We start from the raw sequence: 13524 nt of genomic DNA, 5'->3' as shown, positions 1-13524 counted from the left end.
GTAGAGCGTGCGGGATCAGGTCCAAGAAGGTCCATCTAAGTCCGGCCTCCTGCTCTCGCAGTGGCCAAATACCCCTTAGAACTTAGGAATCTAAGATAGACTGGCTCTGGAGCTGGAGGCTCCATTAGGACCTCAGAAGAGCCTGGCTGCAGGATCAGGCCCATGGACCATCTGTTCCAGCATCCTATTCTTACAGGGGCTGCCGACCAGACGCCCATTGTGTCAGGATCCAAACCCAAGAGCAGAAGTCTCCCCTCTCGCCGTCCCCACCAGCTGACATGCAGAAGCATCGCTGCTTCTGACCGGTGGGCCTTATCCTCCGTGAACTTCTCCAATCCTCCGCCAAAGCCATCCAGTGGGAGGTAGTTCCACAGGCTTAACTACACACTGCATGAAAGAAGCGGAGGGGCAGAGCGTAGCCATTGCGGCTAGTAGCTTTTGACAGCCGCATGCGTTTTTCCTCGCTTGCCTTTTCCTTAAACTAAAAAAAAAAAGCGCCACAAGGCAGGGGGATTCAAACCCGCAACCCGGCGCGCTAACCACTAGGCCGTCCAGCTCGCAGCCGGCTCCTCCAGAGTCGCAAGCAGGGTGGGAGAAAGGGAGAGAAGCCATCGCCACGCCCTGCCCCGCATGCGTGGAGACTTTTTATTAATTAAATCCAGGGCACGGCTCCCAGCGCACTCGTTAATGCGCTCCTCGCATGGTTTAATTACAGCCGCGTCCTGCCCCCGTGGGCAGAGAGAGGGGGGCCCAGGTGTCTGCGCGCCCCATAAACGCTCCTTTTAATAGCCCCCCTCGGAAAAAGAAAAGCGCGTTGTGCCATTCCTTCTCCAGGCCTGGGCAGGTCTGGAAAAGGCAGGGTGTAACATCACAGTTGAACCCACAACAAAAGCTCCGCTTGGCTCCGCTTCTGTGCCAAGGCCAGGCCTCCCACCCCCCCCAAAAAACCCCCAATTATCTCACCGCCCCCCATTTTGCAAGACGCAACGCAGGGAGCCTCCGCCCTCACCCTGCCTGCCTTGGAATCACAGCCCTGCAGGATGAGTCCCGCATCCTGTCCCTGCAGTGGTGCCCGGGAAACAGGATTCGAACACAAGACCCGCTCTTCCTGCAGTTTGCGGCAACTGCGATTCGGCACCATCGCCGCCTCCGACCGCGGAGCCATCCAACTGCCCAATCCTCTTTTATTTTTATATAATTTTTAAATTTGATTTTCGCAACATTATAAACAAAACAAACAAATAAACACGGATCATAACCTTATTCAAATTACACTTATTAAGACTGTTAATTGAATTCCTCGCTTCCCCTTGGCTGAATTTCCACGCACTTCCTTTGAACGGTTTTCCAAATCTATCCTCTTTTAAAGACGTCCGGTTCGGTGGCCGCCGCTTCCTTCTTGTGGCAAGGAGTTCCGCAGTTTAACGGCGAATAGCTGCATTTGGGGAGTTAGCAGGAGAGAGGGAAGGGCTCATAGGCTCTCCAGAGGCAGCGGTTGCTGTGCCGGATGCGGCCCTTTCGGTCGCACGCCGCAAGAACTTGCAAAACATGAATTCTCCAGTCAAATTTGGCTTGGGAAGTTCCAGTTCCTGGATCCGTCCAGCTGTCCCGGGGCGGACAGAAAACGAGGAAAGGAAAAGGGACCGTGTTCCGCACCCAGGCCCCAATTCTGTGCGGCAAGAAGGAACTTTCGTTTATCCGTTCTGAATCTTGCAACACTCAGCCTTCCGGTCTTACGAGAGAGGGAGAAAGACTTTCTTCAATCCTGGATAGTTAGCCTTGACATTTTCCTCCCCAAAAAAGTTTTTGATTTGAGTTTCTGCTGAAAGGAGGCTGCATGTTAATGTTGCATTTTAATCTTGTTTTTTAAGTTGTATTTCAATTGTTTTATATCTGGTGTTAGCGGCCCTGAACCTGGTGTTGGCTGGGGACAGCCGGGTATTTTATTTTTATTTTTATTTTTATTTTTAAAAAAATTATTATTATTATTAAATCCGCTTTCTCCAGGCGGCGCATCATTTTAGGAACTCCTCTCATCTCGCCTCCTCCTCGCCTTTTTTCCAAATGTCCCAAACTCTGCAACTTTTCTGGAGAAAGCAGTCTTCTCGCTCCATCCCCTCACTCTGCTTCTGAACCTTTTTGCAACTCTTCCACATCCGTTCCGAGACGAGGCGCCCAGAACCCTAGCGTTCGAAAATGCGGTTTTGGTGCAACGGCGCTATGAAAACCGGCATTATTGTTTTTTTGATTTTCCGAACCAGTTTGTGTCCTGCCAAGCCAAAGCAGCAAGCGCTTTTATCCGCCGGGGGTTCTGCAGCTGCACCCTCAAACTCGGCCCTCCAGATGTTTTGGGACTACAATTCCCATCATCCCTGACCAGTGGTGCTGTTAGCTAGGGATGATGGGAGTTGTAGTCCCAAAAACAGCTGGAGGGCCAAGTTTGGGGATGCCTGCATTTGTTGTCGTTTAGTCGTTTAGTGGTGTCCGCCTCTTCATGACCCCCTGGACCAGAGCATGCCAGGCACTCCTGTCTTCCACTGCCTTCCGCAGTTTGGTCAAACTCATGCTGGTAGCTTCGAGAATACTGTCCCACCATCTCGTCCTCTGTCGTCCCCTTCTCCTTGTGCCCTCCATCTTTCCCAACATCAGGGTCTTTTCCAGGGAGTCTTCTCTTCTCATGAGGTGGCCAAAGTCTTGGAGCCTCAGCTTCAGGATCTGTCCTTCCAGTGAGCACTCAGGGCTGATTTCCTTCAGAATGGAGAGGTTGGATCTCCTTGCAGTCCATGGGACTCTCAAGAGTCTCCTCCAGCACCAGAATTCAAAAGGATCCATTCTTCGGCGATCAGCCTTCTTTATGGTCCAGCTCTCACTCCCATACATCACTACTGGGAAAACCAGAGCTTTAACTATACGGACCTTTGTCGGCAAGGTGGTGTCTCTGCTTTTTAAGATACTGTCTAGGTTTGTCATTGTTTTTCTCCCAAGAAGCAGGCGTCTTTTAATTTCGTGACTGCTGTCACCATCTGCAGGGATCATGGAGCCCAAGAAAGTAAAATCTCTCACTGCCTCCATTTCTTCCCCTTCTATTTGCCAGGAGGTGATGGGCCCAGTGGCCACGATCTTCGTTTTTTTGATGTTGAGCTTCAGACCATATTTTGCGCTCTCCTCTTTCACCCTCATTAAAAGCTTCTTTAATTCCTCCTCACTTTCTGCCATCAAGGTTGTGTCATCTGCATATCTGAGGTTGCTGATATTTCTTCCAGCAATCTTAATTCCGGCTTGGGATTCATCCAGCCCAGCCTTTCGCATGATGAATTCTGCATATAAGTTAAATGGCTATGCTTTCCCTCCACGGTCAGAGGCAGCAGCGATTCTGAATCCCAGTTGCTGCAAACCTCAGAGTGCTGGTCCTGTGTTCGAATCCTCCTTGGAGCATCTGTTCAGACACTGTGGGAACAAGATCCTGGCTCTTCCTAGGATGGAACCTCCAAGTTCATACGAAGTCTACCCAGATCCCCAGGTTTTTCGCCCCGCACCCCGTCTTGGATGCTTTAGTTGAGATTCCTGCATTGCGGCGGGTTGGTCTAGATGATTTCTAGGGGTCCCCTTCCCAACTGGATGACCGCCCTTCTTATGCTCCCCACTTCCAAAGCCACCCCACTTTTTCGCTTGGCGCTTCAACGCCAACATCATAGCCCTGTTTCGGCGCCTGCCTGCCCCCCAGCACCCCCTCCCCGCAAAATACCGATTTTTTCCCATGTATAAGGCTATATTTCCCCCAAAATTTTGTAAGTTTAAAATTGGGGGGGTCGTCTCACACACAGAGTGTTGCAATTATTTATTTCTTAATTTGGGGCTCAAAAAAAAAATAGGGGTCACCTGACATGTTGCAATTATTTATTTCTTAATTTGGGACTCATAAAAAATAGGGGTCACCTGACATGTTGCAATTATTTATTTCTTAATGTGGGGCTCCAAAAAAATAAAATAGGGGTCGTATTATACATGGGGGCGTCTTATACACAGGAAAATACGCTAGCTCTTTGCTAATAGGGGGAAAAAGAGCCTCTGCTTGCAACCGTGGGGCGGATCTCGATCTCGCCTCCTTTGATAGCAGAAAAGCAGTGTTACAGGCCCGGGCAGATGCAAGGCAGGGGAATCTGTGCCTTTGATGGCTGAGCCAGGCGCTGAGATTAGAACCCGCCTCCGCCTCTCTGCGGTCAGAGGTGTGCCCGCCAATCCCCGTCCCGGGATGGGGAGGCAGCTCCGCGAATTTCTTGCCGCCCCACACGACCCGGGCGCTGGCACCGCGCCTGGCGAGAGAGAGAGAGAAACCTAGTTTCTCACCCCCACGCAGGACAGAGACCTAGGACTCAAGTTTCTGTTCTTTCCCCTGCAGAGAGTCGGGCCAAGACTGGGAGAGACCCGAGTTCGAATCACAGCCACCCACCCCAAACTCAGCCACGGTGTGCGACTGTGGGGGACCAGTCACGTCGGGTCTCCGGCGGGAATTTTTCTCAGCTTCTGCCCACGAGCCGCGGGTTCGAATCCCACCTCCCGGTACCCGGAAAGCTTCCATTCAGTCTTGCTGAGCTCCTGCCCGCGAGCCATGGGTTCAAATCCCACCTCCCGGTACCCGGAAAGCTTCCCTTCAGTCTAGCTGAGCTCCTGCCCGCGAGCCACGGGTTCAAATCCCACCTCCCGGTACCCGGAAAGCTTCCATTCAGTCTGGCTGAGCTTCAGTCTAGCTGAGCCTCTCTCCCTGTAGTTTGGGGTAGGGGGTTACCTGCCCGGTGATGCCAACCTGCAACCTTCTGCATGCCAACCACCTGTTCTACCCGCTGAGCTATGTCCAAACCCCCTTTAAAACAAAGCAAGGTTCTAGTCCACATTGTTCGGAATGAACCGACGCCATCGCGGGCCGAACCCGGGGCATTCTACATGCCAAGCATGCGCTCCCTGACCACCGAGTCCATCGGTCAGCAGGCAGGGCCTGTGCTTTTCATGAAGAAGTCTCCCAAGCTGGATAGAGTAATCTCAGCTCGACCGAGCAGGAAAGGTCTTGGTCCGAAGTCTAACCTCAAAAAAAGTGGACGGCTCTAGACTCAAGTGACATGCAGTGGTTTCACCAGGACATGCAGAAGCACGGAGGTTAAGCAGGCAAGAAGAGACTGATGGCTGCTGCATGCCTCAAAAGCTTGGGAAGGGCGGACATAATTTAAGCCCGGCTGATGATCAGGCCAGCGGCCCGTCCCATCCAACAACCAGAAACCCGCAAGCAGGATTCGAACGCAAGCCCCGCTGGAGATTCCGAGCACATAAAGGGACCCCTGACCATTAGGTCCAGTTGCGGACGACTCTGGGGTTGCGGCGCTCATCTCGCTTTACTGGCCGAGGGAGCCGGCATACAGCTTCCGGGTCATGTGGCCAGCAGGACTAAGCCGCTTCTGGCAAACCAGAGCAGCGCACGGAAACGCCGTTTACCTTCCCACCGGAGTGGTACCTATTTATCTACTTGCACTGGTGTGCTTTCGAACTGCTAGGTTGGCAGGAGCAGGGACTGAGCAACGGGAGCTCACCCCGTCGCGGGGATTCGAACCGCCGACCTTCTGATCAGCAAGTCCTAGGCTCTGTGGTTTAACCCACAGCGCCACCCACATCCCTTATCGTTTAATCCTGGTCCGAAATCCTGGAAAACCTCTGTCAACCGGTGTGGAACGTGGTGATCTAGACAGCTGCTATTCGCGGGGGTTGGTCTGGATGACCCTCAGGACCCACGGTCAGAGTCAGCGATGGTTCTCAACCCCAGCTGATGGAGAGCGGCTCTTGCACTCAGATCCCGCTTCCTGGTGCCCCACAATGAGTATCTGGTTGGCCACTGTGAGAAACATTGGCCTGACCCTCATATTCTTCATGCTTCATAGTTAAACTGCGGAACTCCCTGCCACAGGAGCCAACAACCTGGGCAAATTCACAACAGAGGAGAGGACAACGGGGGGCTATTCTGTGCCCTCCCCAGCCAACAGGCAGCAATGCATCCGAATACCAGTTGCTGGAAACCGCAGGCGTGTCGGCCTTGCGTTCGAATCCTGATCGCGGTGTGTTTTCCTGTAACGGCACCCTGCTGCCTGCTGCAAGAACACATGTCGGGTGTTCTCCTTCGCCGGAGGTTTTTTAACAGAGGTCATACATAACCTGTCAGGGTTTTCTTCTGCACCGATTCGGGGTTGGTCTGGATGACCTTTGGGGGTCCCTTTCCATCTCTACAACACTACAATCATGGCCAGATGCCTGCTCCAGAAAGCCGCACTCTTCTTCTTACTTTCACAACCCCCCTTTGCAAGCTTTTGAGACACGGAGCGGCGAGCATCGCGGGCCCCCCCAAAAAAATTCCCATTTTGGTGGATTGCAAAAGGATGGGGGTTTTTTCGGAGCCACAATAGAGGATTCAATTAATGCGTTACATGCTCGGCTGCCCCTTCACAGCCTTGGGACAGACCTGACCTCCGAGGAGGAGATCAGGGAAGGAGAAAGAGATAGTGGAAGAAAAGTGGAGTGGGGGGCGATTTGGGGGGGCGAGATAAGACAGAAAAAAGAGATTTTACAGACCTGGGGTGGGTGGGAAAAAGATGGTTCCTTTCTGAGCTTCTTAAGAAAAAGGGGGGGTCTTTTTTTTGCAGAAAGGGACCATGCTTCAAATGCACACCCCCCAAAAAAAAAAATTCCTTGCTTTCTCTTGGCTTGGGGTTGTTTGGGGCTGAAAGCTGCGAAGGGTTTTTTCCCCACTTTGGCCTGGATTTTAATCCCTTTTCAATGAGATTTTAGCTTTTCTGGATGGGAGAGAAATGGGGGAAATGAAGGGGAAATCTGGTGGGGGGGTGAGCAGGAGGTAGAAGCAGATTCGGGATCTGGGTGTTCAGATTAGGGGGGGGCGCAGGACTCCTGGGTTCTGGACTGGCAAGAGATGGCAGGACTCCTGGGTCCCTCGGGTACCGTTCTGGTGGTCCATGTAGTTCAGGATGCCTATTCTGTGATCGTAATAATAAAATTCAAGTCTGCCTGGCAGAGGGAGGTTGAACCTCGAGCGTTCTGCATGCCAGGCAGCCGCTCTGCCACCCAGCCGCCATCTCTCCCTGCAGTTTAGCTTAGAACTGTCCACACTGGCTGGCAGCGGCTGCCCACTGCAAGAATCTATTCCCTGGCTCAGCAGCAATTGTGTGTGTTTTTTTAAAGAGGCATTTGGGCAGGTAGCTCTCCCAGCCTGGAGATGACACTGGAGGCTGAGTCAGGAACCTTCTGCACTCCCAGCAGCCGCTCCAGCACTAAGCCATGGCTTTTTCCTTAAAACGAAACCACTGAGACCCAGGCAAAGCGCTCAAACTTTTCTAACACGTCAAGGCGGAAGGTTTTCTGCGCTTTACCTCCCACCTCAACAGCCCCTTCTGCAGTCCTGCCACCCTGGCCTTGCCCGTCAAGCGTTCAGCACCCAGTTGGCGGAAGCTGCTGCACCCACTAGGCGACGCTCCTCCTCTGCAGCCTAACACAATGCTGGCGGAAAAAAAGAGCTGTTTGACGGTGAAACGGACTCCCTCGGGAGCTGGCGGGCTCTCCTTCCTTAAGAGAGGGATATAAGCAGAGGGCAGGAGGCTGCCTGCCAGGGACGCGATTCCTGCCCTGCAGCGGGTCAGTCTGGATGACCGTTGGGGGTCCCTTCCAACTCGCCAATTCTAAATCCCCCAACTAACTCAGGATTCCAGGCACTTGCCTTCCTCTGGGCTCCAGCCCAGTAACAAGACCGCCTCCCCGCCATTTCCAAGAAGACCCAGCAGCCCTTACATACTTTCTTGCTATGGAATTGCAGAGTTGTAAGGGGACACCTGAGGGTCATCCAGCCTGACCCCCGACAATCTGCCCAAGGACTCTTGATTCTCAGCTTCTATAGGTCCAAGATGCTGAGCTGCCCCCTCATTTCTCCCCCTCCCTCCAGGGAACCCAGGAGTCCTGCAAACTCCCCCCCCCCAATGCCCTGGGGCACGGCCTTCACCTGCCCCCAGGCCCCTCCCTTCTCCACCCAGGGGAGCTCAGGTGTCCGGACTCCCAGAATCCTTCACTCCGAAACAGCCCACCAAGCCCAAATCCGCCCACCCCCCCCAACCCAGGGAAGAGGGGGGAAAGCACTTTATTTTACAACAATGGGAAGGAAAGCCCCACCCCGAGTCCTTTGGGACGGCTGGGGTGGGGGGGACACGACAGGCAGCGAAGATTGATGGGCGAGGGAGAGGATCGGAATTTGGAGAGATGAAAGCCTATTGCAAATCGTTGTCCTTTTTTCCTGGGGGGGGGGGCAAGAGAGCGCAGAAGGAAGCACCGATATCAGGGAGGGGGGGGAAAGAGGAAAGAAAAATCTATCGCTTCGCAGAGGCTCATTACCAAAGATCGATAGGGGACTTTAAAAAACACTTTGAACGCGCGCTTCAAAAATAGATCAGGCCTCGAGGAGGGAAAAGGAATAGGGGGCCAGAAGGGAAAACATCAGAGGGAAGGAAAAATCCGCAAAACCCAAAATCTCCCTGTTAGCGGGGAGAGGACCCAGGAGTCCGGGGCTCCAGCCCAACTTCTGGAAAACCCAGGAATCCTGGCGCAACACCCCCAAACGCACTTCTCAACAACAATTGCACTTTCCCCCCAAAGGGACCCAGGAGTCCTGCTGATTCCCAAGTTGGGAGATTACCCTCCACTTGTGTGTGTGAGCGTGGCGGGTTTTGGGGTCTGGACTGGAACCCGGACCCCGTGTGGTACCTCACCTTCCGCAGCCAGGGCGAAGGGGATCCAGAAGCAGAGAAGCCAGCCAGCCATCGCTCCAGGAATGAGTCCAAGCAGGAGGAGGAGGGAATCTCGGGATCCACAGCCACGAGAAAAGATTCCTGGGGAGAGAAATCAAACCCCAGAATCCCAGTTCAGGGGGGGTCATGAAACAGTGATTCCAAACATGGTTGAGGCGTCTCTCGATTCCTCGCAACGCACACCCGAAAAATTAAATCCTGTTGCGGAATATATGCGCCGCCAAAGATAAAATGAAAATTCCGAACGACACAAAGCACCCACAAACGCAAAATTAAAAAATTGTTCGGCAAACTCCTGCCTGGGACGAACTTTCGCAGCTCTATCTGGCTTTCCTCTCCGCAAGGTGGTTTTTCGGCCGAGACAATGCGATGTTTCGTGTTTTGTGGGGTACGGGACCCCCGAAACCGAGGCAGGAAAGATGGTTTGCACCCCTAAAAAAAAAAGAGACCTTTTTTGCCACAATAGGGATCCTTGCAACTTTTCGGGCGTCGCGATTGTTCGGGGAAGACCGTGCACGCAATACTTTTAAGGGGGAAACCGCCAGGTCCGTCCCAGGACAAAGGATCCAATGTCTCCCAAAAATGAAATCCACGATGGGAGCTGCGTTGCTCTTCCAAACCAGAAAGTCCGGAATAGCAGAAAAATCCCAAGCGAAGGACAAAGGAACCCCCCTAAACTGCAGCGCAGGAGACTCTGGAAGAAGCAGCCGTTGTGGTGCGGATCAGAAAAAGTCTATGCTGGGTTGGGTGAGAGCCAGGAGACTTTGAAGGGGGGGGGGCAGAGGCGGGAGGGGGCGGGATAAGTGGATCCGGGTTAGGAATCTGTTAAAAAAAAAAAATCCAAAGTAGTGTCACTCTTTTTTTAACCAGCTTCTGTGCAGGTCTGGACTCTTGCCCCCACCCCACAAAAAAAACAAAACACAATTTCCCCCCCAAAATTGGGGAAAGGGAATTCTTGCCCAGATTTGCACAGGAAACTGTGATGCAAATACTTTGCCGGAATAAACTGGAGGCTCTTCAACTCTCTTTACCCCCCCCCAAAAAACACACACACACACACACAAAGGGGGGGGGGACTTTGCTCAGCTCTCTGAACACTTTTTCCAGGCCTTCCCAAAGGTTGTAAAAGGCTTTCTTCCTTCTCCCCAAAGCAGGGGAAAAGGGGGGGGGGGCTCGCCTGGAAAAATATTTGCAAAGGCAGGATAGCAAACTCCCACCCCCCCCCCCCGGAAAAAAATGCACAGCTAAGGATTCTCCCTGAAATGTTTGCAAAGGGAGGACCCCTCCCCCAAAAAAAGACTTGCAAAGAGTTATCTCCTAAATGTTTGCAAAACTGAATCCCCCCCCCGAATATTTGCAAAAACAGAACCTCCCCCCCCCAACATTGCAAAGGTTTCTCTCCGGAATATTTGCAAAACTGAACCCCCCCTGAATATTTGCAAAAGCAGACCCCCCCCCACCATTGCATAGGTTTCTCTCCGGAATATTTGCAAAATATACTTTCAGGTATATTTGCAAAAAAAATACTTTCAGGACCCCCACCCCACCCCCAAAATACTTGCACTTCTCCCCTAAGTATTTGCAGAGCCCCCTTTGAGAGGGGTAGTAAGTCTACAAAAGGAACACCCCCTCCCCGAAAAAATATTTGCAAAGGGGGTAGGAGCAATTTTCCTTTTTTGCAAAGAACCCCCCCTTGGGGGCGGGAATTTGAAGTGCCAAATTCTACATAAGGATAATTTTTAAAACCTTGCAAAACTACTGGGGAGGGGGGGTCCCCCGAAGGCGCCCCCCCCGTCTGATGAGAGAGAGGGAGGATGAATTGGGGATCCTGCGACTCGGAACCCGCGCGGGGCTCGGCTGCAAGAACGGACTCGTGAGAGGGGCGGGGCCGCCGGGAGGCACGCGCGGAACACGCGGGAAGCCCGCGCACGTGTGAACGCGCCCGAGGGCTCCGTGCACGGAGGAGCAGCAGCAACAACAGTAGTAACTGCCCTTGCTTGCTGCTTCTGTTGTAGTTGTTAACAATAATAAAAAAGAAGATGTATGAAATATCGTCGTTACCTTTCCCATTTTTTTTAATTTGTTTGCTGATTTGGACAATACTAATTGAAAAAGCTCAGATGTAGTAGAAGTATGAGATGATCAAAACGCTCCGAACTTGAAGAATGGGAAGTCCTATTTAAAAAGTTATAATTTGGCAGAATATTTGGATTATTTGATATGTATAATTTGGAATATCTAATGTGATTGGATTGTTAAAGTGGAAAATTTAATAAAAATGAATTTGAAAAAAAAGAAAAAAGCTCACATGTATACAGAGCTGGAAAGCCACTGTGGAGAGAATGCTGGATTAGGACCTGGCAGAGACACGGGTTCAAATCCTGCTCCTGGCTACCAAGCTACCGGTCGCTGCTTCTTGGCCTAACCTGACGTTGGGGTTGGGATTAAATTGGGGGGGTCCATCTCTGCCACTTTGAGCTTTGGGGGTGTCTTCCTCGCCTGCGATCGGCTACGGTTCCATTGCTTCGCTGCAAGCGGCAGCGGGCGTCTCCAGCAGCCACAAAAAGGTGCCCCATAAACCATAATAATACAGTGGTACCTCGGGTTAAGTACTTAATTTGTTCTGGAGGTCTGTTCTTAACCTGAAACTGTTCTTAGCCTGAAGCACCACTTTAGCTAATGGGGCCTCCCGCTGCTGCTGCGCAATTTCTGTTCTCATCCTGAAGCAAAGTTCTTAACCTGAAGCACTATTTCTGGGTTAGCGGAGTCTGTAACCTGAAGCGTATGTAACCCGAGGTACCACTGTACACAGTTTTGTCTGCAAAACGTGGCCTTAATCCAAAATTACTCATCAAGGTGCAGCGATATCCGTTCCTGTTAATTCCGACACGCCTAGTGGGTCTCCCCCAGGGCGCCACCCAAGGCCCCCAAAAGCAAAACCGGCTCAAAATCTCACACAGAAAATCTCAAACTAGGCTGCCATTTCTGGGCAGCCGCTCTGGTTGGCACTTCTTCGAGGTGGGCCTCATCCTGCACCCCAAGCCACCTGCCCTCTCCAATTCCAGAGGTCCGAGAGGCAGGGCTTTCCAGAGGAGGGAGGTAAAGGTAAAGGGACCCCTGACCATTAGGTGCAGTCGTGGCCGACTCTGAGGTTGCGGCGCTCATCTCACTTTATTGGCCGAGGGAGCTTCCGGGTCATGTGGCCAGCAGGACTAAGCCGCTTCTGGCGAACCAGAGCAGCGCATGGAAACACCGTTTACCTTCCCGCCGGAGCGGTACCTATTTATCTACTTGCACTTTGACGTGCTTTCGAACTGCTAAGTGGGCAGGAGCAGGGACCGAGCAACAGGAGCTCACCCCGTCTCGGGGATTCGAACCGCCGACCTTCCGATCGGCAAGTCTTAGGCTCTGTGGTTTAGACCACAGTGCCACCTGCGTCCCATGTTGGTCTGCCATAGTCGAAAGAAATAAAACAATTCCTTCCAGTAGCACCTTAGAGACCAACTAAGTTTGTTATTGATACGAGCTTTCGTGTGCATGCACACTTCTTCAGATACACACGGAAGTTCATACCAATAACAAACTTAGTTAGTCTCTAAGGTGCTACTGGAAGGAATTGTTTTTTATTTTGTTAGCAAAAAGTAAAGGGACCCCTGACCGTTAGGTCCACTCGTGGCCAACTCTGGGGTTGTGGCGCTCATCTTGCTTTATTGGCCGAGGGAGCCGGCGTACAGCTTCCGGGTCATGTGGCCAGCAGGACTAAGCCGCTTCTGGCGAACCAGAGCAGCGCACAGAAACGCTGTTTACCTTCCCACCGGAGTGGTACCTATTTATCTACTTGCACTTTGACGTGCTTTCGAACTGCTAGTTTGGCAGGAGCAGGGACCGAGCAACGGGAGCTCACCCGGTCATTGTGGGGATTCGAACTGCCGACCTTCTGATCGGCAAGTCCTTGGCTCTGTGGTTTAACCCACAGCACCACCTGCGTCCCTAGAGGAGGGAGAAGGCACCCCAAAGATGGCAAACTGGGCATCTCCCCCCCCCACTCCTCCGCTCAGATTTTTCTCCTTTACCCTCCTCCTCCCGCAGCAATTTACTCGCCAGGGCACTTTTCAGAGTATGAAACAGCACTGGATTATCCAATAGGCAGAGCAAGCGCATGCTCAGGGGACCACCTTTAAATTACGGTATTTTTCGCTCTATAAGACGCACCAGACCACAAGACGCACCTAGTTTTTGGAGGAGGAAAACAAGAAAAAAAATATTCTGAATCTCAGAAGCCAGAACAAGAAGAGGGATCGCTGTGCAGTGAAAGCAGAAATCCCTCTTGCTGTTCTGGCTTCTGGGATAGTTGCGCAGCCTGCATTCGCTCCATAAGACGCACACACATTTCCCCTTACTTTTTAGGAGGGAAAAAGTGAGTCTTATAGAGCAAAAAATACGGTATTTTATGATTTATATTCAATTTAACAAACGAAAACAACAACTCAAAACGTCACCATGGAAAAAAACACAAAATTTCAGATTTCCTTACCCTCCACGCCATACCCTCCTCCCAGTTTTCCATTCTCGTTTTAAACACGAGACGAGCCTTCTGGATCCCTCGAGGGCAGAATCCTGTCCTCACAAGGGCCAACCAGATGCCCATTATGGGGAACCGGCGAGCAGGACTCGAACCCAG

General features: G+C 52.0%; 1 protein-coding gene across 1 annotated transcript in view; it reads right to left on the bottom strand.

Annotated features, from left to right (window-relative positions):
• EPHB4 (EPH receptor B4) overlaps positions 1-10745 on the bottom strand; it is a 53459-nt gene extending 42714 nt beyond the window's left edge. The window contains exons 1-2 of the mRNA XM_083580850.1: positions 10590-10745; positions 8805-9665 (exon numbers count right to left, since the gene is read on the bottom strand). Of these exons, the coding sequence (XP_083436976.1) occupies positions 8805-8856 (52 nt within the window). The 5' untranslated portion in view covers positions 8857-9665; positions 10590-10745. The remainder of the gene's footprint in view (positions 1-8804; positions 9666-10589) is intronic.
• Positions 10746-13524: the final 2779 nt, after the last annotated feature.

Source organism: Podarcis filfolensis (assembly GCF_964270895.1).
Source record: "Podarcis filfolensis genome assembly, chromosome: 13".
In the NCBI taxonomy this organism is placed as follows: Eukaryota; Metazoa; Chordata; class Lepidosauria; order Squamata; family Lacertidae; genus Podarcis; species Podarcis filfolensis.
Note: the sequence above shows the minus strand (reverse complement) of the source record. Positions and strands in the feature narration are given on the sequence as shown.